This window comes from Patagioenas fasciata, chromosome 8 (genome assembly GCF_037038585.1).
Source record: "Patagioenas fasciata isolate bPatFas1 chromosome 8, bPatFas1.hap1, whole genome shotgun sequence".
NCBI classification, from domain to species: Eukaryota; Metazoa; Chordata; class Aves; order Columbiformes; family Columbidae; genus Patagioenas; species Patagioenas fasciata.
Window position 1 is genome coordinate 24,921,857 of NC_092527.1, and position 23,803 is coordinate 24,945,659.

General features: G+C 38.0%; 1 protein-coding gene across 4 annotated transcripts in view; it reads left to right on the plus strand.

The window, feature by feature from the left end:
- The window catches only part of FRMPD2 (FERM and PDZ domain containing 2), a 67,350-nt gene that overhangs the window by 26,203 nt on the left and 17,344 nt on the right, over positions 1-23,803 (plus strand). The window contains exons 17-36 of one of the 4 annotated variants that reach the window (XM_071811962.1): positions 1,572-1,779; positions 2,686-2,810; positions 3,809-3,907; positions 5,014-5,121; positions 5,249-5,365; positions 5,814-6,049; positions 6,633-6,737; positions 7,943-8,036; positions 8,533-8,618; positions 8,811-8,958; positions 9,933-10,147; positions 11,449-11,547; positions 12,748-13,112; positions 16,285-16,576; positions 17,520-17,678; positions 18,390-18,564; positions 19,484-19,694; positions 20,841-20,878; positions 22,948-23,034; positions 23,458-23,522. In XM_071811962.1, the coding sequence (XP_071668063.1) occupies positions 1,572-1,779; positions 2,686-2,810; positions 3,809-3,907; positions 5,014-5,121; positions 5,249-5,365; positions 5,814-6,049; positions 6,633-6,737; positions 7,943-8,036; positions 8,533-8,618; positions 8,811-8,958; positions 9,933-10,147; positions 11,449-11,547; positions 12,748-13,112; positions 16,285-16,576; positions 17,520-17,678; positions 18,390-18,564; positions 19,484-19,694; positions 20,841-20,878; positions 22,948-23,034; positions 23,458-23,522 (3,032 nt within the window). The remainder of the gene's footprint in view (positions 1-1,571; positions 1,780-2,685; positions 2,811-3,808; positions 3,908-5,013; positions 5,122-5,248; positions 5,366-5,813; positions 6,050-6,632; positions 6,738-7,942; positions 8,037-8,532; positions 8,619-8,810; positions 8,959-9,932; positions 10,148-11,448; positions 11,548-12,747; positions 13,113-16,284; positions 16,577-17,519; positions 17,679-18,389; positions 18,565-19,483; positions 19,695-20,840; positions 20,879-22,947; positions 23,035-23,457; positions 23,523-23,803) is intronic. The other 3 variants (XM_071811963.1, XM_065844031.2, XM_071811964.1) reach the window with 3 other exon arrangements.

The window sequence follows — 23,803 nt, forward strand, 5'->3', positions numbered from 1 at the left end:
AGTGAAATTCCAGCTGCACAAATTTCTTACCATGGAAAAAGGTGCTTGGATGACATTTAGAGGTTCAAGGCACCTTTTGTTGCTTGGGCTCCTGTAACTTACTGGGACTGTGATTAGTAACATACAAATGAGAGCTGATAGTGAATCTTAAAGTTTCCTGTGTTACATTTGCTTGTGATAATATATCTTAATAAAAATTCCTACATTCCATATATAAGAGAACAAAAAGACTGGGAGCTAAGGAAATTATTACCCAAGTCCTGATTACAAGTGCCCCAAATCACTGAAACAAGCCAGACTTGCATAAGCCATGTGACTGCAGGTTCTGAGGTTTGTTTTGTGTTTACTGTCCCAGAGAAAGGGCTTTAAGAAGGCAATGACAAGCAGTAGTTCAAAATGCTGCCTCTGTCACCAGAGTGAGGCTGTAAGAGATTATAAATTTCTTTCTGCACAGGGGCAACTCTTGCTTATGCTGCACTGTTCAGATGTGTAAGTCACCATCTTTTCAAAACTTGCTTGCAATCCCCTACTTTGAAATCACCATGGCAACTCTCAGACTGCACCAATACTGTGGACAGTTAAGCCTTCTGATGCCTTAACAAATAATCCTGATCAAAGTAAGTGAGGAAAGAGAGAGCCTAGGTTTAATGCTGCAGAGTAGTGTTCTAGAAAGTTGCAGTCAGGCTAATATTTTTTAGGAAAAATGTACAGGAGGTCAGCTGGCACATACAAGCAGAATTAAAACCCATGGTTGTGCTAGCCTGTACCAAGCAGGGTTCTTGTTTTACTTTCTGGTGTGTCTCCAATTGCCTGCTGTCTCTCTTTCCTTCAAATCCGCTCATTAGCCCAATAGTGGAGAACCTAAATAAAAATTAACAATGCCTCCTCCAGCAGTATCTTGTTTCAGGGAAACAAAATCATTTGAGGGGATAAATTTGTATATAGCAGAGCCCAGATGTCATTAAGCAAGTAGTAGATTTCAAACAGAGGTGGAAAATTGGCTAGCAAGTATTGCTACCAAGATGGCCCCCTACTCAACTTCACTTGTGCAAATTACTCAGAGAGAACAGCCAGCTCCTTGGCCCCTTTCTGAACTTAAGAGGGCACTATGTGTTAGTAGAGCTCCAGTCTTCTCAGATATACGCGTATTGGAGAGATAGGCATGTGAAGTACAGGAAACTAACAACCTGGCTAATTCAGTCTCTGACAGACAGATATTTCTCATAAATTGAACATTTACAAAATATACTTTACAGAGATATTCAGGTTTAAATTATAGAGGGTTGTATGTTTCTTCCATCTTTGTAGAAAGTGAGCTTGTGATATAATTCATAGAAATTAAATCTAAATACAGCATGTACTGTCTAAGAAAGAAGTGGATTGGAAACCCTTTCTGCTCATTCCAAGGCCTAGATATCCTCAGAAATACCATAACAAATATAACTGCAATGTCAATCTTTTTTGCTGGCATGTTCAAAAGGTTAGAAATAAAGTACCTTGAAGCTTAAAAAGATGGGATAATATCAGTGGATTTATCTTTCCTTCCTCCCCCTCTCTCCTTTCTTATTCAGAGGAAAGTAAATTTGTGGAAATAGACAAATCAAATTCTGCATATGCAACTCAGCATGAACACCTTGCCTTGATTCAGAGACTGTCTCGTTCAGAGAATGTGCTCTATGGAGCAAACCTGGAAAACCTTTCTGCTGGGATGATGAGCAAATCTTGTGACAACCTCAGTGTGGAAACCAACAAGATTAGAGACAAAAGCAATCTTGGCAGGTAGGTTGGCTTTTCCTCTAAACCTTTGTAATACTACTTAGTCATAGACTACATCTCTGCAAACTTCTATGGCAAACTGTGAGGCAGATTTTTTTTTTCAGTCTTATTGTGGTTACACCAAAAGGCACCATCAGGCCTGGGGCTTCATGACCAGCAGCAATACAAATACAGTCAAGAAGCTAACAGTCTAACAGATAAGAACTTGAAAATTAGTGACATTTAAATTTGTATGAAACTCAGGAATGAACCTCTTACTGTGTTATGGAGGAGGATAAAAAGAAGGGAGAAAAAAAGTAAAATCTTTAAGGACTGTATATCTTTTCTGGAAATGGCAGTATGTGAGCTGCATGCACAGCAGAATCTGGGTTTGAACAGGCCTTACCTAACTGATTCCTCCATGTCTAAGGATGAAAATCATAGAGAACACTGTAAGAACTTCTCCCTTTACGTTTGCATTGGTATATTCACCAGTGTAGGTGGTTACTATAGCTGCACACAGTCTCAAGGTCTTTGATGAATTCTAGTGCCTTTTAGAATACTAAGAGTTAGAATAGAGCCAAGAAGAACATGAACTACCAGGAAAACTTTCAGATGTGGTTTTGTCTAAATGGACAGCAAGGCTAAATGAATCATGCTGAGGCTATGCTGTGTTTTCCTGATGCCTGCACTCAGCTCAGAGAAAAACACAGAGGGAAATCAGTCATGATGTGAGTGGTCTAATGTCAGCTGTTATTTGGAAGCAAATGCTGTCAAGAATGAAGTACTTCTCCCCTACAATGAAATGTGGCCCAGAAATCAGAATAGTTGTTGAAAGGCTATAAACATGTGTATTCCCAGCTTAGCTCTGACAGACTGATGACAATGAAGAGTACTAAATACCATTGCTGATTTGTTATTGTAATGCAGTCTCCATTTCCTGCTGTGCAGATCCACATCAGGGCTCTCTCAGTCAGAAATGCACATCAATTTGAACGGAAAGCAAAGGAGTTATGACTACCTCTCTATCCATTCAACTCAGAACACAATCAGTGGTGAGTATAATAATCATAGAGACAGTGCCCTTCTATATGTAGTGTTTCAATTGCAGGAGACCAAAATGTATTCTACTTACAGATTAAAGAATATTCTTTTGCACTTATAGTCCTGGGAGTTAAGCCAGAGTTTAACAAGACAAGCTGTTTTCTTGCCTTTCACTCCTGCTTTCCATCACGATCAGTGGTAAGGGACTTCATGAAAAAATTATTCAACAAATAGTGCCTAATACTATTCAGAGATGTAGTTCAGTACACCCAGGACTCTTGCATGGTGCAATATTCCTGCACTCAGAGATCATAATTTGGTTTGCAATTGAGACAATGCATGAGACAACATAGGTTCCAGGTCCTTCCTCTGTTCTCGCATTTGTGTGGCACTCACTGGAATAAGAACTGGACACCTAATTTTCTAACAGAAGCCATATTGCATGCACACAGTGAGAAGATCTCTGGAAAACAAAGGCATGATTATTTGGTTAGTCCATTTTAAAATTAGAACTGTACTTTAAACACACTGTGGCAATTAAACAAAGTTAAGTGAAGTTAACACTACAAAAGTCACAATCACAGCCAGTGCTGATTGAGTGCACCTACAAAGCTAAAAGGGCCTGTAGAGCCAAAGGCTAGAGTTTCCAAAGGAACCCATAAGAGATTTTACGTCCAGATGACCCTCATGTTCAATGGGAACTACAAGCCTGACTCCTTAGATATCCTAATCTTAATAAAATCTTTGCAGATAAACACATGTTCTCCCAGAAAGGAACATTATAAGAAGAGCTTACACAGCTATTATGCACATACTTTTCTAAAGAATGCAAATTTCCAAACACTTGTTTGAGCTTCCTTCCTGAATTATATTGACAATATGTAACAATAATGTTGAAAACATGGATAAAACATAGTTTTAATTTTTGAAGCCTCAGTGTTTCACACTGTATGAATCTACTGTCTCCCTGCATTAATCTGCATTTATGCTAGCTGTTTTGTTTCTGCAGCACCTGGATCACCGACCATCCAAAAGGAAGTTTTGCTAAGTGGTCTAGAAAGAGAAATCATTTGTGTCAGCCTAAAACGTGACCCTAAGAATGGATTTGGTAAGTAAGGAACATGAACATTATGATTGTTACTGAGACTGTCAGATCCTGGTACTAACCTTGGTACTTGCTGACTCAGGCTGAGCAAGATTATAACCTTCTTCACCTCATTCTTCTTATAGAATAAGACTACCAATCTTTGTAAAGGACTTAAAATTTCTGAGACTGGAGAGACCTAAGCACATAAATCAAGACCACAGTTTTTTCAGAGGATTAACTAAGGCCACAGAGGTCAAGGGGATCAAGTGCTAAGAGTAGAAGAAACAAAGGTCTAGTTTTGTACCTGAAATGCATGCAGAGTGATTTTATTTATTTTAGACCTCACACAGGGAAGATGATGTTGTGCAAAGCTTTCAGGTTTTGCCTGTGGGGGTGCAAAATGTGTACATGAGCTTAACATTAATATTTCCTGATGTTTGGATTCTTATTTGGATAACATTCTTGTTATATACTTCACTATCACACTGTATCCTGTTCTTGTGGATGAGTTCAGAGGACCATCTGACTTCACAGCTGACTATTCATAAAATTAAATCAATTTTCTAAATGGTGCAGGTCTGTGTGGAATATCCTGATCCTGAAGCCAAATATTCTACCAGTGAGAAGAATATATTCTGCAACAGGCAGAGTATTCTGAGCTAGGACAATGAAACTGAACTATTTGAAAATAGATTTACTTTTCTTAGATATCTCTTACATATCCATTAGAAGTTTACATGGCCTAGACTACATATGTAGAACAATGCTTGAATTTATCTAATGAACTTTTATACCATTTTCCTCCTACTGGTGTTAAATACTAAGGTCCACAAAGTTTATGACTCTTGTAAGAAATTAGTTGGAAACTTTTAAAGTCCCAAGGCAGCAAAGTATTCTTACTGAGAAATTGTATTTAAATAGCCACAAAGTCACTAGCACACTTTAATTATAACATGAGTTCAAAGCTCTCCCAAGCAAGACCTTGATGCCATGTAAATCAGAGCTCCCCATTCTCCAGACCATGTATAAAACTTATGCTGTTCGAGTAAGAGTCCTTGCACTCCTAAGGTTCATCTTTTCTAATACTGCCAGTGTCTCTGCATTCTCTTGTTATCTCACCTTTGCAGGTTTTGTAATTATTGGAGGAGAAAATGTAGGAAAACTAGACCTCGGTATCTTTATCGCTTCAATTATCCCTGGGGGACCTGCAGACAGAGCTGGAAATATCAAACCAGGTCATTGTCCTTAGTTTTTAATTAGAACTAAAATGCTTTTATGGTTTAAAGTTAGCTACTCTGGACTTATTTCCTTATATAGATGTGCTTTGCCTTCAGTTTATCTTTTTTTTTTTTTTTTTTGAAGGAGGACGACTCATCTCTGTAAATAATATTAGTCTTGAGGGTGTTTCGTTTAATACTGCAGTTAAAATCATACAGAATTCTCCTGATGAAGTGGAGCTCATCATATCTCAACCCAAAGGTATAAAGGCAAATGCCTTTGCTGGCTATGGAATGCTAATATTTAGCTCAGGACACTGGTATTTATTAGGCACTGGGACGCAGTAGTACTCTCTTGTTACTCAGTGACAGTTATAATAAGCATAGGCTAGCAGTGAAGATAGTCAACTTCTAGTAGGTATCATGTGATCTCTGCTCTACAGGCAGTGTGAAAAAAATCTATTCTGGGCTGCATTGCTGAATACGAAGAAAATTTTGGCATTTCTTTCTTTGTTAGAGAGTCATAGTCCTCTGCAGTCCTCTCCACACTTACTATAGCTTCACTCCATTTTACAATGACTGACTCATTTTATGGATCTGATTTTACAACCAGTTGATGTGTCCTCCTGTGCTGAGGTATAATAACATTTGCTTTTAAGTTTACTTACTGTTTGCATTCAGCAATGTTTTATTTTGATATGACTTTACAGACATGTATGAAGATGGATTAAATGAAGAAAAGAATCTGTCAAGAGGAAACAGCACCAGTGGATCTGAAATCTCTTGTGTAGACAGTGGGAGAAAAAAGATTCAGGATTGTCATACAGCTCCCCCCAAAGAACAAGATATAAATACAGATGAACTTGAGAAGACTCTTTCCCAGAGTTTAGCACCAAAATTGGGCCCTAGGATTCCAGTTCCTTTGGCTGATAGCCTGGATGTGGAGGTAACTGAGATTTTGATGCTGTTCAGCAACATCATGCCCAGTATGTGTCTTAATAACATGCCAGCTATATTAAAAGTGGAAAGTAAATGAGAAATTTTTAAAATGAGGAAAGGAGAAAGAAAACCTTGGAAGATGTTGCTTGTTAAATTACATTGTAAATGCCAACATAATTGACATGTCTAGAATATGTGAAAAAATGGAGAAACTGTTCCACAAAATGTAATTAAAAATTCTCCTCCCTTTTCCAATGGAGGTACAAAATTTTGATTATTTTCTTTCAATCTCTTAAGTTTTCAACCAGACACAGAACAGCAACATTTTTATGTCTAATTTCCTACTATTAGAGACTCTCCCTATCTATACTCAGCTAATGCACATTTAGACAGATTAAATTTTAAGTAACATTCGTGTAAGCCTGGAATAATGTTAAGGATATAAATGGTACCACTCCAGGCTTACAGTGACAGCAGGCTCAAACCTTCTATATCTTCTGGAAACTTTCTCTTATGTTTTTTTTTTTTTCCTTTCCCCTCTGTATTATTGAGATGCTGTGTTCTCATTAGTGTTTATATTTTTGAGACAGGAAGCTGATTCTTCACACTTACCATCTCCATCTGAAACCAACTCAAAGGAAATCTATACTGTGGAGCTTGTTAAAGAAGACGGGACTTTTGGAATCAGTGTGACTGCAAGTGTTACTGTTAATCTTCAAGCGTGTCTGTAAACTGTTATGTGACCAAGAAACACTTAGGGAAGTGTATTTCTGTGGAACAAATAGGGTGATAACAAAAGCTGTTAGCATGGCCCATTTCAAACCTGTCTGACTGTTTGACAGAGAAAGCAGAAAGTACTGGCTCTACCCATTCCCCCTTTCTTGTGGACAGAATCTATGAAAGAAGCACGACAGCACCAACTCTTTTCACCCTTACTCAATTTGAGAACAAGATCTACCACTGAAAGCAGAGTTTGGTCAGGGAGGTATATAGCTAGAGCCTCTAGAAAATGCAGCAATGCAAAGAATTTTCTGAGTCACAACTGGCTTTGTTGCTCTCCTGGAGCTGCTGAAACTCAAAAGCTGTGTCTGTACAAACAAATTACACAGGACCATGAAGTGGGTTGAAGCAGTGGCCCACGGGCACTGCTTAATTGCTGGCAGCCCCTGATGTGGCTTTGGCTTGTGCCTCAAGGATTGAAAGGAAATGCAGTTCTCCGTATACTTAGAGGACCAGAGAAGGCAGCAGTGAAAACTGTCTGCCCCACTTGAATAGTAATACCTTACTGTGGCTATCACAGTTGTATTTACCCCTCCAGGCTGAGATGTCTTTATGGTTTTGCTGAAATGGAATGGGAAGCAACAGTCATTTCATTGCCCGCAAAAGAATTTGAGGGCTGCTTTTTCATCTGAATTTGGCCAGGGGATGTAGCTGGGCAGAGCATGATTCTTAGATTAATCTGGAATTTCTCTGAGCTGTAGGCTTTCAAGTGGCTGCAAAAGTTCAGGTCCATGTGTTACATATTGACTGAAAGGTTAAAAGTTGCCGAATGGATGCTGCATAGTTTAGAAGCAGCCATAAAGACTGACTGAAAGATATAACCCAATCTTTATGTTAGTATAGGGAAAACATTATGAACATTTAGTAAATGTTTTTATATAGCCATGTAGAAATGTGTTGCATTTTTTCTGAGAAAATAAAACAAGATTACTGCCTAGGGAAGTATACTACAACTAGATGGGACTTTGGAGTAACTCCACCATCCCCCAGCCCTTGATTTAAAAAAAAAATTGTGATTCCTGAAGCATTTGCTTTGCAATGCATGTGTAAAATCCTTGATTTTTATTACAGGAAGAACATGTGAAGACTCCACTCTAACCTGTGGCCATATGTTTTGCAGGGTGGAATTAACACTAGTGTGCGTGATGGTGGGATATACGTAAAGTCAATTATTCCCAGGGGACCTGCAGATAATGACGGACAAATAAGGATAGGTAATGTGTCTGGCAATAAAACTTTGGGCTGCAGAACTCAATGTGAATATGGAACGCTTGCCACAAGGACAATGAAACACATTTGGGATCGGAAGTCATACAACCTTGAAATGTAACATACTGTCCATCATTCCTCAGCCTGTCCCTGTGTTGCATGTAGATATCCCACTGAAAAAAACAGAAGCCTCATACAAACATTGTACAGTTAATCTCTGTAGCTGCACATCAGACTAGTGACTGACATCTATGTTCAGTGTTGCTGCGATAACCAGATACTATCACTGCATTTATTTATGGAATACCTTGGTATGTTTTAAGTGTTAGTTACAGAATGCTGTGTAACTAGCAGTATTACTTGCATACAAGGTAACATAATTTGGCGTATGTAAGCGGGAAGATGTATTGCAATGTGGGCAGTCTCAAGGTTTACATCCATTGAACCTGAACATCAGAACAACTTGACAGCTTTTTGTTTGCTTGTATACTTTTGCCTCAGGTGATCGTCTGTTGGAAGTAGATGGCATCAGCCTCTGTGGCATCACCCACAAACAGGCCGTGGAATACCTTAAGAAGTCTGGCCAGGTTTGTACAACAGCAGAGTTCAATAAGGTAGCTAGTAGGATAAACTGCACTTAGTGTGAAGTACAGTAGCAAAGCTGAGCCAAAAGAGACTTCTCCGACCCCTTCCACCCTCATTCTCCTAAAAAAGAAAAGTAAAAAGACATAGGGCTCAGTGTGTTCTGTGTAACCAGAACCTGTTCATCATTGTTGTAGATTGCCAAGCTGGTTCTAGAAAGGGGAAACTACCATTTGCCAGAGCCATGCCTGACTGGTAGTGACAGAAAGGAGGACCAATGTGCAGTTGTTTCTGTGGCAACATCCTTCACAGATGGCATCAAGGACTACTGCTTTTTGACAGATGGTGAGAGATAAAAAAAGGAGCTCACAGTGACTTCTTACAATGTGCAAGAAAAGAATGAATGAAAATAGTTCTATGAAATTTCTGTGGGTTGGAGGGAAAGCTGGATACTGAATAAAAATATAATATGCAATCTTAATGGCATTATCCAAAATTGATTTTGAGCAAAATATTTCTGACGTAGTTAGAGTTAGAGTTGCTAGATATAGCTGAGTTTATTCTTGGCATAAATACCATATCTCTTAGCCTTCACAAGATGGGGCTGGCAAGGGACATCCCTGTCTGTACTCTAGAGCACTCTTAGGCAGGAAGTAGTTGTGTTGGTGTTGCCAATCTGTTACCCAAGGAGAGCACCACCAGCACAGCTGCCGCTGCTGCATCAGCAGGACTGCAGACTGCCGTCATGTCGTTTCTTAAAAGCAGAGGATTCAGAGATCACTTTCACTGAACTTAGCCAACAAATAAATGCTGTATCTTTTACTGTAAGGCTGTCTCATAACCACTAAGTTGCACCTCTACATTGTCCCTAGCAGAATGTGGTTCATCTGCAGTCGTGGTATTTTGGAAGGGGCTGGTCTCCTGCTCTTGTCTGAAAAGAGTGGTAGCTTGAATTCCAGCTTAGGCTAGTTAGTGCAGCTACGGAGTAGTAATATTTACCCAACACTTACAGAACAATGTCAGAAGAGGACAGCATTTTAACCTTGTTATGTTGCTACAAAATGCTTCTTCCTTTATGGGCTTGTACTAGATGGCATGAAGTCTGTGCATACACAGTGGAATAGAATCCAGTTCTCCCCATTCAGCCTATGGGATTTTAAGTTACAGGAACTTTAGACCCTTCTTTTGACATTAGTATCAGTAGATCTACCTCTGCAGCACACAGGGAAAAGGTCTGCTGAGGTTATAATTTACATCAGCTCCATAGGAAGTATACGTACCACAGCTACCTTTCTTTTCCCAATTCCTTCTTTGAACAGATAATATATTTGAAGTCAAATTGACAAAGAATTCTGGAGGCCTTGGCTTTAGTGTACTGCAAATGGGAGGAGATGCTCACGAACACCTTGGAGGAGATATTGTCAGGATCAAAAGACTGTTTCCAGGGCAGCCAGCTGAAGAGAATGGTGAAATCGAAGTCGGAGACATCATTTTAGCTGTGAATGGGAAACCTATTCAAGGACTCTTGTATCAGGTAACAGACAGCACTATCACTGGGACTCTGGATGGGTAACGTGAATAAAGACAATAGGATGAATCTGCATTTAAACTTAATTATGCAGACGGGAGCAGAATTTGCATATAATTAATCTGATTTGTCTGTAGGATTCTTCTCTAGAATTCTTCCTGAGAATTTCCTTCCTAACGGAATTCTCATAGAGAATTTTTTCCTCTATTTAATCTATAACTTTGTACTATTGATGCTCAAAGTCTACTGTTAGATGCACACCAGTTGTTATTTAGTTGGAATCTTTGTTCCCGCTATGCATCATTGGAATATTTTTTTCCCTGTGGTCATTTGTGCTTTGTAATATCATGCTCATTACCATACCCCAGTTTCAAATCTCTACCAGGTGAGGTAAATCCCGTGTAATTTTTTTTACCCGGAATCAGAAATTCTATACTTGCATGCAGAAATTAAATGGTAAAAAGGACTACATGTGGATTTATTTCTTACATTGTAGTCTTTTCACTTTATGAAAAGTCCCTGAGCTTTGTATATGAATATGCACGGAATAGATAAGATTGTAAGAAACAGAAATGATTAAATTATGCAATTTGTCCACTGACAGGTCATTCATGTCATTGAATGGCTAGGGCAAAAGACAAGGTGTTGTATCTCCCAGATGCCTTGGCAGGGTGCTGTAATTGCACTTTTTTGTTGTTGTTGTTTTGTTTTGTTTTCCCCCTCCTCACCTGGACTCTGTCCTTTTCCAACATTGTCTTGCTTTGTCATGTACAACCTTTTTACTCAGTTTTTGCCGGGGTGTCACAGCATGTTTTAGCCTACGGATTTTTTTTTCCTCTAGATTAAGTATTTCATCTCCCACCATAGCTGAAAGCTGCATGCCACTGAATAGATGTTAAGTCAAAGAGGGGCTTTGAGGAAATCTGCCTTTGGTTATGTCAATATGACAGTCTGTGGTGCTATGCTGGTGTAATTGACTGAAGACCTGTCCTTGCCATATGCAGTTCGATTGCATTTGTCTGAAAATCCTGTTTTCTTCACAAAAAATATTGTTTTAAAACTATGTGTCTGTTCGTAGAACAAGACTTTGTAAACAGAACTAACTATTTCAGATACACATTCACATAAAAACTATGGTCCACTTATGTGACAATCATGAGTAGTGACTTTTGGCCCCGAGACACTGCTAAGAGGCAGTACTAGGAATTAGGCATTCACAATAAAAATTGTCTCCATCCCAGTTGGTAAAATAACATGTACTATAGACTGTGTTCCGTAAGAAACCCTATTTCCTTCTTCCTGCTTAGGATGTCCTGCACTTGTTGCGAGGATCTCCTCCAGAAGTCACACTGCTACTTTGCAGACCACCAAAAGGTGTTCTACCAGAAATAGAGCAGACTGCCCTGGTAAGACAAAGCTTCTGGAAGTAAACTGGCTTCTACAAACCTAGAAAAGAACTACTAGATTTTCTATATAGTCTTGAACAAGGCAACCTTCCCTTTTCTCCAATGCCCTCTATTCCATTTATTTCCCATCCCAGCTTCAACTCAAGCTCTAGAGTTCAACTGATTATTCTTTAGCAACCAAAATAATTGGAGTCTGAAAAATGTAAAACATATTTATCCCAGTACAACAACTTTTGAAATTCAGTATTATCACTGGAGTGAAACAGCACATACCCAAGCAGATCTTCTAGTGATGCTTCTAAAAATGTTCTCCTAGATCATCAGCCAGAAACTGCAGATATTCTCAACTGCAGCTATTATAACTTGTGGGTTTAAGGTGGCTACATTACTCCCCCAAATGAGAGGAAAATAAATTACTTTTCCTATCCAGGCTACTGCTTTATTTACTTTAATAAATTAAATAATGGTTTCAACTGGTTATTGAGGTTCTTATTGACAGTAAGCAGAACCTACAGGGGAAAAAGAGGAGGAAAAGAAAATTCAAACATTGGAGAACACAGAGACTAAACCAGTGCTATCAGGTGTGCTAGCATTATTGCTCCTCCTTCTTGAACACAAACCACAGACACACACACACAAGTATTCTGGTAATGGACATGCACTTGCATTACTCTTGCTCCATGCAGAATGTGCCACTCATGGTTTCTGTCCCACGAGGATTTGTAAGTGTTGTCCATGGGCAGACAGAAATGACTGCCAGGACCATCTCCAGATAACAAAATGGCTGCCATTATTCTTAGAAAATGTACCCTAGGCTGATTTCTATGGTTAGTCATACAGGAGCCAAATTTGGAAGCCAGCTCTACACAATGAAGAAAACATAGACACAAAGTTGAGGCATGATATGAAAATAAGTAAAAATCAGCCATCTTTAGCAAAGAATTAATTGAGAAAGTGAACTTGTGTAATAGTTCCCTGTTTGGAAATCCTGAAGGATGTGGAAGATGAGCATAAAGACAAAGAAGTTATTTAGTGAGATTACCTCCCTCTTTTTTTTTTTTCCCCTCCCTTCTAGCTACCATTTGACATTTTCACATTCAGACGCTTGTTGATGTTGCCTCTTCAAACTATTTTGTTCTTAAAGGAAAGAAGATGGGAGATAATAAAAGAGTTACACTAACCTTTCTGTTATTTTGATAGACTCCAGCACCATCTCCAATTAAGGAGTTTGTGACGGAAATGCCATGCAGTACAGAGGTAGGAAATTGCATGGACCAGTCTACCAGTGATGGAGGTAGCACCTCTCCAGACCTCGAAGACTGCCTGGATTCTCCAGTGGCAGCAGATTTCAGTGAGCCTCCTGAAGAGGACAGCTCAGCTTATGAAGAGCAGGAAACAGAGTTTCAAGAGAAGTCCTTACAGAAGTTTATGACTACCAGGGAAAGTTTCTATAAGCATCTTTGGAAATTTCATCAAGAAGCTGCCAGTTCTGAAGTCTTACACTCCCTAGAAGAAGAAGTGAAGCAGAACTGCTACTCACCATGTGAATTTGGATGGGCCAAGGGGTAAGAAATTATGAAATCTACTCTGCAGCTTTTCCTTCAGTTCTTCGAATTTTAAAAGTGAATTGTTTAGGTTTAAGTATAGGGCTATCTTCTTTAATCACTGCTGATTACTGAAGATTTTGCTTTACCATCTTATTGTGACTATCCTAATCTGCTCTATTTATTATCATCTTAGAATTTTGCATAATTCTGCATTGCAAGACTGTTGTATGAGTGCTGCACTACTGTAATAATTTATGCTGTCCAGCCAAAGCTGACTGTAGTTTGAAATCAGTGGAAAGACTTATTGACTTAAATAGGAACAAAAGGCTTTCTTATTTATTATATACTCTATTAATTCCAATTTTCTTGGAGCTGACTTCAATAGGCATCAAAAATTTCTTTCTTATTGTATGATCTTTTAATTTCAAATTTTTTCAGAGCAAATAAAAAAACCTCAGAAGACAAACTGTGACCCAGGAGGAAAAAAAAAAAATAAATTATTTTCCAGTCTTCAGAAGCCAATAGAAGCCCCAAGCCAGAGGAGTTGTACAATAAAATGCAGTACAAATGGACGCAGCCTTCTTTTATACGCTTTTGGATATACCAAACACTGGCATACAGAAGACAATCCATTCCATTTTAAAAATCTTTCCCATGCAAAAGAATATAAATTATCAGAACAGAAAGGATCAATGGAAAGACAAGTTAAAGGTCTTACAGAGACCTTTAACTTACAACTTTAGTAATTTTATCTAGAAACTAATTTCTATTTTTCCATACAGTCACTTGAAATCCTTTTGTTTCTCTTGACATTCATCAAGCACAGAAGCAGACAGTCAGAGGTTTCAGGCTCTGGGGAGTCACGGCACCAGCTGACTGAAAGTCAAGTGGGGCCATAGTAGCAATTCATATTTGTAGCTCTTGTCCCTTGAGAGGAGAATCTTCACTCACATTCCTGAGTGAAACTTCAGCTTACAGATATGCTTCTCTACTACTGAGAATAAAAGCAGCAGATACATGCCTGCAGCAAACATGCTTGCAAAGGGATACAGTTTAAACAAAACTAAGTTTCTTGTGGGAAAATATGAATTCCAATAAAAGTTTTAGATTCTTCCCCATAAGGAAGTTCTGAAGTAAATGTTTTTGTTTGGTGCATTCTTGATATCATTTAGTTTCAGCTTTTGCATTTTCAAAAGACAGCCAGAGCAGTTTAAGGTGGTATGTATTTTGAACAGTATTTTAAATGTAATCTCAGTTTAAATAATCCTTCCATCTAAAAATATGAAAAATCCCAGAAGGACAGAGGCATTAATGAAGAAATTTATTTTCTTCTGATTGCTCAAAACTTCTCATGTAGGAATCCTTTGATATGAATTTTAAAAGTTCCCTGCTCAGGGTTTCACATGGAAAATTCCTTTCACTCTTCTCATTGCTACCAATAAGAATCTTTAAAAAAGCTGCTTTGAAAAACTGTAACCCATAGTTTTCCCCTGTAAAGTCCAGGTGTAGGGGTCAAGAGACTCCAAAAGAAAGTTGAGCATGACAGTGGAGCTCATATATGGGCATGAAGGACCAAGACTCATGTTATTTTCCATGGTGATGTAGAGATGGGTAGAAGCTGTGCTATGATTAAGCCACTGCTGGCTCATTGCCTTGAGCTTGTTTAGCTCTGCCAAACATCTTTCATACCCCTTGAAGGTCAGTCAGCACTCCACTAATATGTGACAGCTTCTATGACACCCGTATTGAGCAACATTCATTGAACTTGCTCTTTCCTGTCTCCAAACGAAAGGAGCAGAGGACACTTGCCGTTATCCTTAAACATTGCTTTTAATTGCCTCAGTCTTCTTCCACAGTATTGTAAGTAACTGTTGTTCAGCTATTAAAGCACAAACTGTCAGCTTTACCATCATCTTTGCTGTACTATTGGAGATGGCCAACTTCTCCTTTACTCTCTGCACAGATATAAGCTGACAGACTGCATTGCTTCCCTCACTGAGGCCACACGACACGAGCCTATGTTTTCCTTATTTTGGTCAGTATTTCAAAAATACTAGCCATATCCAGATGAAATGCCCATTATGCTACTTTGCTTTATATTTTTCTTCTGACTATAGACAACTTTTGGAACAAGAGCACAACACTGAGGATCTTCTATGATTTCATACAAGGCACCCAATTTATGTTCCTTTTGGTTGTATATATTTGTTTGGGAGATGGCACATAGTGAAAGATCCTAGGCAACTGTTATATATGAAATGACAGGGCATCTTTGCTCTGTGAAGCATTAATAAAAGTGATCCTATTTTAAGTGTTTTTAAGATGAATGACACATGAATATTTCAATAAAGATTGATATGAATAAAACACATATTTAAAGAAAAGTGTTTCAAGCTTTTCTATTAGCTTTAATGGTAAATTTAGTGGAAGACAATGCTATTCTATACAGACTATACTAGTCTATTAGAGTTCATGAATAACAAGGGGCAAAACAATATTGAAAATATTGAACACTGTAGGATTACAGTCTGGGCTTGAACACTAAAAGTGCTAAATACTCTGACTCTGAGTTCAAGTAACTGAAGAAATACATTGTTTTCTGTAAGGTAACTCTTATGTCTCAAGGCAAGCATAAGAATAAATGCAGGTTTACAAAGAGAAGTCAGGACTTGTATTTTTTATGGAGAGACAGGATTCATTTAATATTTCATAGTTTTCATCTGTGCTCTAGTTACTGAGGAAAGACCTGTAGGGGCCAGGAATATGTCTGGCATTCCTTTTTCAGGAAAATGCGAGTGTGAAAATTGTAGTAGTATTATAATGTGCATAACACTTACTAGATAAGCTAATTAAGTTGTTTATGGCAGATGAAATAATTAATGAGCTAGGAATTTTCCAATTTTTCAAGAAGCAACCAAAGTACTAATTGATGCTTAAAAAAAAAAAAAAAAGCAAGATTTTGCAAAGACTGTTTTCAAATTCTGAAAGATTTTTAATATTTTAACTAGCTTTGCCAAATATTGATTACTTATTTATTTTTACAGTAACACTGGAGGACCCAGACTGCAACTTAATACCATAACTAGTACTTCAGTTAAAATAAGGTTATGTATGTCAGTAGACTTTTCAGTGGCCATCTAATAAAGCATATGGAGGAAAACTCCAGCACTGCAATCTTTTTATTTTCCAGCCACATATTTAATAAGAGTGATGATGACCTATCGAACACAAACTGTATGCCTGAAACTCTCTCTCTAACCCCTATTGATGAAGAGTATCTCACCATCAGCTCCATGTCTGTGACCTCCCTTTCACGAGGAGGAGGCTCTGAGACGCTCTCCACAACCATGGTGACCCCACAATCACGTCTTTGTGGTCCTTTCTCATCATCCCTGCCTGCTAGCGAGACACATGACAGTGACAATGAATGGGAAGACTTGGAGGAACTGGAAGAGAAGGAAGAAAAGGAAGATTGCACAAGGGTATGTGATAGGCACCAGGTTATTAACAGGCAGAATATGACAAGGGAAAAGAAACAACTTTAAGAATGCAACATTCTTAAACATTAATTTTAACTCATTAACTACGCTATTTCTGCATGGCTTTTTTTTACTTTCCTGAATGTCCACAATCTTCAAGTAAGCAAAGCTTCCTCTATGCCCAGCTCTCCAGAATTCTTTACGATTTGTCTTAAGGCCATATCCCCGTTTTTGCCATTTTACTATTTCTTCAACTTTCCAGCATTCTGCAGTGTTATTCCCAGCATACAAAGGTCTAAAAGCCCTCTAGTGGCCTCTAAAATTAATTGGAGTCAGCTACGTTTTGTTTGTTTGTTTGTTTGTTTCCTGTCATGTTTTAAAACCACACAGAAAATCACTTTGTTACAGTGATACTACTGTAATGTCCTGATAAGAAAGTGTGATCCTTGTACTAATTGCTGTTCAAAATGTAGGGCTCAGTCCTGCCAAATGCTGAACATCTTGCATTCCTGCTGACACTAATGAGCTCTGAATTCCCACCGATTTGTGGAACACCAAGGACAAAATTTAAGTCCAGCCATTTCTTTCAGTGGGACAGCAACAGTAATAACAACAGTACTCTCTGCACCCTACTATCGCCATGCTTGTCAACTCAGAGGACTCCAAGCCTTTCTTTACACATTTCAAATGCCAAAATTCCAGTCTCTGATCACATTCTCTGCCTTATTAGGCCAAATCAATCAATCACCATGACACTCCATTTAGGAGAAAATAAGTAAAATTAATTCTGGAATAAGGCAGTAGCAGGATCAGAGAAACTCTTATGTATGTTCTTATTTATACCATCTGAGGATCTGATTCCCCTCTGCATATAAAACAAAATGGGAGATGTTAGTGAAGCAAAAGAAAAGCCTACATCAAACATATCTTGTGCTTATTTTAATAGGAAATGGAGATCTTTGTGACTTTGACAAAGTCAGAAAACAACAGTTATGGATTCTCTGTAGTTCTTAACAAAGTGGACAACTGCCTGTATATTGACGAAATCTTGAATGAGCCTGCCCTGTCTGATGGAAGACTAAGAAGGGGAGACAGAATCATTATGGTACAATAATCCTTGGAGTTTATACAGAGGAGAGAATATCTGCAGATCAATGTCATTTAGCTTTGGTATTCTTCATACTGTAGGATTCAGTTTATCACATATTTAGGCATGCAAGTGCAAATGAATCATATAATAAATGCAATCCTGCTGACTTCAGTGGGACAAATTTCAGACTGAGTAGATTATATGACTAGGCAAATAACATGAATCATATAGCAGTCATACAAGACAATCAAGACATTAAATGTCTTCCCAAACAAGTGACATAAACTCAATTACTGTAGTGAGGTAGGTAACATACAAAGGATGCAGGAGTTATGTCCTTTGCAATATATGAATAAAGCCTGGTTTTAGTCTGATTCATCTTCACTTTCTTGCATTACTCTGTCTTTGGTTTTTGTTAGTTTGTTTGTTTTTTGTTTTGGTTTTGTTTGTTGTTTCGGTTTTTGTTTGTTGTTTTGTCACAAGACCTTGAGTTTCAAGAAAAACGAACTATTTTTATGAAAGCTTTGCATTCAGAAAAAATAAAAGTTCAACAAAGAACTCATACTACAATCTTAACTGTAGCATTCACTGACATTAAATACCAGAGCAAAGCAGTAACATTAAAGTGAAAACTGATTTCAGTTTATAGGCAAAATTTAGAGTGGTGAGAGAACTACATGATGGTCAATGAGATCTATGATACCATTTTACTGATTTGTCATCTAGGTGAATGGAACTGATGTCACATCTTTACCATGCAATGAAGTCCTGACTTTACTGCAAAGCTCTCCTCCTGATCTGCACCTCGTGGTTGGTCGTGCTGATTGTGATCCACGTCCCTCTATGAGGCCAGATGAGATTCCTGAAATTACTCTCACCAAAGGTGCCAATGGACAGCTAGGTGTGTAGGAAAAACTATGCATACCATTTAGGACAGGGAATGTAGCAATTGAGATAATCATAAGTAACTGTGGTCTTGGATCAATATGGATCCTGTGTGACCTTGACACCTTTATGCTCTCTTCCATTGCCCACAGCCAAGGAAGGGAGAGCATTATTTTGGGCAAGGCCTTAAAGGGAAGACTGGTATCTCTTTATTAGACCAATATCTTTGCATTATCACCCTATCAGCTGAAGTTTCTGGCAGATGTCTAGTCTCATATTTTTATGGTAATATTATACAGAAGTTGTTGGTACTTAGCTAAAAAAAAACCTCCACTCAAATCCTTGATTCATCACAGACACAAGGCTTTATGTACATTGTGCAATACAAGTGAGAAAAGAAATCCCCACAGTGTGAGTATTGCTGCAGAATGTGGCAAGTACTGCACACAGATAAACCTGTAGACCCAGGAAACAACATAGATTTATCTGCTCAGGTTTTCAGCCCAGAAGCTAGCTTGTTCGGAAGTTGCTTGAACATCATTGGACAATTCTGGTTTGCACTATATAGGCATCTATCTCCTATTGCAAGGCACATAAGCACTCTGGTATGAAGGAGTTATTGCTATTCAGCTAAGTGTCTTCTTGAAATGACTGTTCAACATTAGGTGAAATAAAGCGCTATGGAATAGCTGAAGTGTAGAGATGGACAATACCATTTCAGTTTTTTCCATACTTTTTTGACATATATTTGCTTTTCACTCTCACAGTCCGGCTTTTATTCCCTGTCTTGTGGGGTAAAGTCTGTTGTTTATAATGTTGATGGTTTGTTCAGCCTATCTTTCAATGACCCACATCTGTTCTGTTAGGCTCTGTGTCCCTGACAGCAAAATTCAAAACATGCTGCCACAAAAGATGCTTTCTCTTCATTATTCTAGGTTTGAAGCTGACAGGAGGAGCTGGAAGCAAGTTGCAAGGTATTTATGTGCTAGAGATAGTGCCTGGTTCTCCTGCCAGCATGGAAGGCAGTTTGCAGCCACGAGATCAGATTGTTTACATCTGTGGACTGCGGACTGAGGGCATTAGCCTGGATGATGCAGTGAGAGTGTGTGAAGCTGCCACCCAGAATGTCCAAATCAAAGCCACAAGGTAAATCTGAGCACACTCAACCTCAATCCTAACGTTAAAGCTGATTTCTACGTTTTACATCATTAAAGCAAACAATAAAAACAAGACAAAATACAAGAAAAATGCTTTACCTCAAAGGTCTGAAGGTTGCAACCTGATGCATAACATCCATAAGATATCTGAACTCCTCGTAATTCCAGCTAACACAGTGAGTACAAATAGGCTCATACAACACAAATGAGAACTCTTCAAACTTCATTATCCAAACACAGTTGTGAATCCTTTAACTTTGAGGCTGACCACCATTTTCAGATATCTTGCTCTCCAAGGAAAAGCTGTATATTTCCACCACTAGTGCCAACCTTCTCCATATGTTCTCGGATTCATACCTACAGAAAATACCTCTGATGGGAACCTCCAAAATACTTCCAACAGCCAAATATTTTAGAAAGGTGTTAAAAATGCAGCATTTAATCTGCAGCAAGTTATGAATTTCCCTCATCAGTTCTTGGCTGTACAGTAGATTTATTGTGTTCCACAGTCTGATAGAGCATCAGCAGAGGTCATGGACTGACATAGAAAAACCTTCCAACGATCTCAGAGAAAGAGTCAAATAGTAACCCAAAAGCATGTGAATAAATAAGTTACACAACTGTAACTGGCAATAGTATGTCTGTCACAGCTGTCTTGCTGTAGTTCAAACTTTTATCAGTTTTTTATTAATTTGCACTGGGCTAGCAGATGAAGAAACTGCAGCTTCATTATACTTCTTGCTGCATGAGCAGTTAATGGGCAACACTAACATAACTTACAATCTAAGGAGACAAACAGAAATAGAGAAACAGAGCAAAGAAAATTCCAGAAGATAATTTCTACTTTATACAGGAGAATCTGAAGCTGAATCCACAAAGCAGTTGCATATTGGGACAGATGGTTTAGCATTTTCTTTCTTTCCACAACCCATTTAAATAAAATGTTTCACTGTTTTTAAATACAGTCAAATATTTTACATACTGATATAAACGCTCTTTAGGAAAGCAACATTAGTAAAATCACAGAAGCACAACTACAATTTAGACAACTGGCTTTCTACAAATATTTTTCATATGTGCTTTACAAAGCATGCAGCTCTTAATGGCTCACATATTTCACTTTTTCTGCCCCCAGAAATGGCAATCCAGTGGTTCCTATAGATCAGGAAAAGAGTAAGTAAGGCTTTTTCTTGAATTTATTTATTTATTTATTTTTAGTTCAAAACTTGCTTTTGATTTTGAAAATAAACCTAAGGTATTGATTCATTGAATTTAAAAAGTTATTAACAGATTGTAACTTGGCATTCAGTACTTCTGTTACTGCTATTCCAAGTCTGAAGAAATCTTAGTACCTCTTTAAAGACAGAAATAAAACATAGAATTCTCTGTTAAAATATATATATATATATATATATATATATATATATATATATATCATTTTGCATAGTCAGTTTCTATTTTTTTCAATTTGTTGTTATTAAATGGGAATTTTATGTGGTCATATTTCAACAACTGTTTTGATTGAAACTATTTTCTAAGGGGGTTTCCAGCACTTTTTTTGAACCACTATTCAATATGAGCCACTCCTACCTTGGATATTAGGAAAAAATTCTTTATGGAGAGCGTTGGAACAGACTGCCCAGGGTAGTGGTGGAGTCACCATCCCTGGAGGTGTTTAAAAGGCTTATAGATGAGGTTCTTAGGGGCATGCTTTAGTGCTAGAGTTAGGTTATGGTTGGACTCAATGATCTTGAGGGTCTTTTCCAAACAAACTGATTCCATGATTCATCATCTAGACTGAATTTTTAAACTGGTATCAATGAATCTATAGGAAATCAGAAACAGGCAAGACTAATATCTCTCAGTTAATATAAAAGTATTCCTATTAGGTTATGATAATGAATACTATAACTGACACAAAACTTAAGCAATCATCTGCACTACAAAACCTTGACCAGATCTGCTTTAGCAGCAGCAGGAGTCTCGGCAAGCAGAAGCTGCATCTGCAGCATCAGGTGAAAGGATAGGTGTCATGTCTCTGTCATTGCGTAGAAAGTGTGTTAGCTATGCAACTAATACTTTGGAGTGTACATTTTGCTGGCATGTCAATTCAAGCCTAACCCACCATTTCATTTACCTGAATGGATATCCAATATCTTTTTTTGATCATGCAAAGATTACCTGAAAAAGTAACCCTGCACCAGAATGGCTTAAATGCCCACACTCGTCTGAATATTGACATAGGGCTACCTGAAGAAATCATTCCGAACAACCAGCCTTGTGTTTGTTTTTATAAACCGAAGCAGCTTATTTCACTTACTGAAGAACAAACTTCTTTGAGTTTACTACAAGACACAGATAAAGCTATGTGTACTCTCAGTTTCTGTGGTATAACTAAAGCATGTTAAATGCATATCCTGGTAAGGCCTTGCTTTTACATCCTCACTCCATGAGCTTTGCAAATTATAAGATTTCTCAAGACACCTTCAAAGTAGGTTACAGATCTGGTCCACCTCCAATGCAGATTTGTGGACTCTAAAATGGTACAGTTACCTGCCTCTCTTGTAAAACAAGATTCTTTCCTTTTATAAGACACTTAAAAAAATCTATAGTAATTTGGTATCTGGCATTCTTTTTGCTATCATCTCCGATAGATCTATAGATAAATGTATAACAATTTGCTATTATGGAAGCAAATCTTCATTTTATAGACTCTCAGGCTCTTAGTTATAAAAATGTGTACTAAATTTGCAAATGCAACAGGGAGCTTTTTGTGTTTTGTTTTCTGTAACTCATACAGTAAGAGTAAAATAGTTAAAGCACCAACACATAATAAAGCAAAAGCCCAAGCCTGGGGGTGGGTAGAGGTAAGAGTATCAAGAAATGCACATTGACTTCTTGCATATCCATCTCTGTAGACACTAACACACCCTGCTGCTTCCTCTGCCTTCTCATCGCCACATGTCTAGAATGACTCAGTCTGATCTCTGATTCTACAATTTTAAAAATAACAATGATTGAGACGAAATATTTCTGCAATTCATGACAGAATTGTTTATATCGCTGTGCAAACTGACAAACTTAAACATGCAACAGTACCTCAAACTGCCTCATATGCTACTGATGTTGGATATTGATGCTTTGTTTAATGTAAGCACAGAGTTTACATTCCCTTGTGTATACGAAGGTTAGCAGGAGGCCTGTCAGAAAAAAAAAACAATCCCCTGTGTGTATGCTTTCAGGGCCACCTGCTGAGACAGAGAAAGACAAAAATTCTCTCTCAAATGAAAACCTGAATGCCCAAGAACAGCATCTGCTCCATCAACATGGTAAGGAACTTCATATTTTTCAATTAGGATTAGTAAAATTTTGTTCCCTCTCTGAAAGGAAAGAAGTCTGTAGGTGGAACTGGCAGCACCTGGGAAAGATTAATTCTTCATAAACAAAACTGTCTCGTTCAGAGTTTCAGAAAACATTTATACATCACCTGTTCTCCATCTTGTGTCTCTGACCCTGTAACATGCAGCTTTGAAAGCTTGCTTTGAAACCTGCTCACTGGAAGGTAAAAATCTACAGGGATAATATGCAGAAGGCTCCATTCACAGTTCAGGAGTTTAAGCCCAGAGGCATTTTTTTGTATTTTACATGTCAAATATAGAGTGCTTTATTATGTCTCTGAATTTGATTTTGAATGTTGTACTATGGAGCATTTTACCAATACACCTGTGTAAGGTTGTTGCTGCTTTTCACAGAAAAACCTTTGGAGGAAACAAACTGTAGTGCTCAGCAAAACGCTCCCAATTCTCCAGAATGTAAGGTAAGTGGCAAATTTTATCATACTCTTCTGTTGCTGTTTTTCAGTGCACGATATCACTATTTTACCAGCTTGGTAAAGTATGGCTCATATGATGTAGCCCTTCCGTTGGGTCTTCATAGGACTGTTTAACAGTTTACAAGATTAATCCTTAGCTTAGAAAGCATGGGGTTTTGGGCAAAATAAGTGTAATCATCAAACATTTTCCAGACCTTTGGAGTATTATGCAGCACTGAAACAAACCATAATGGTTTGAATTTGACAAGAATAATGCCATTTTTGAA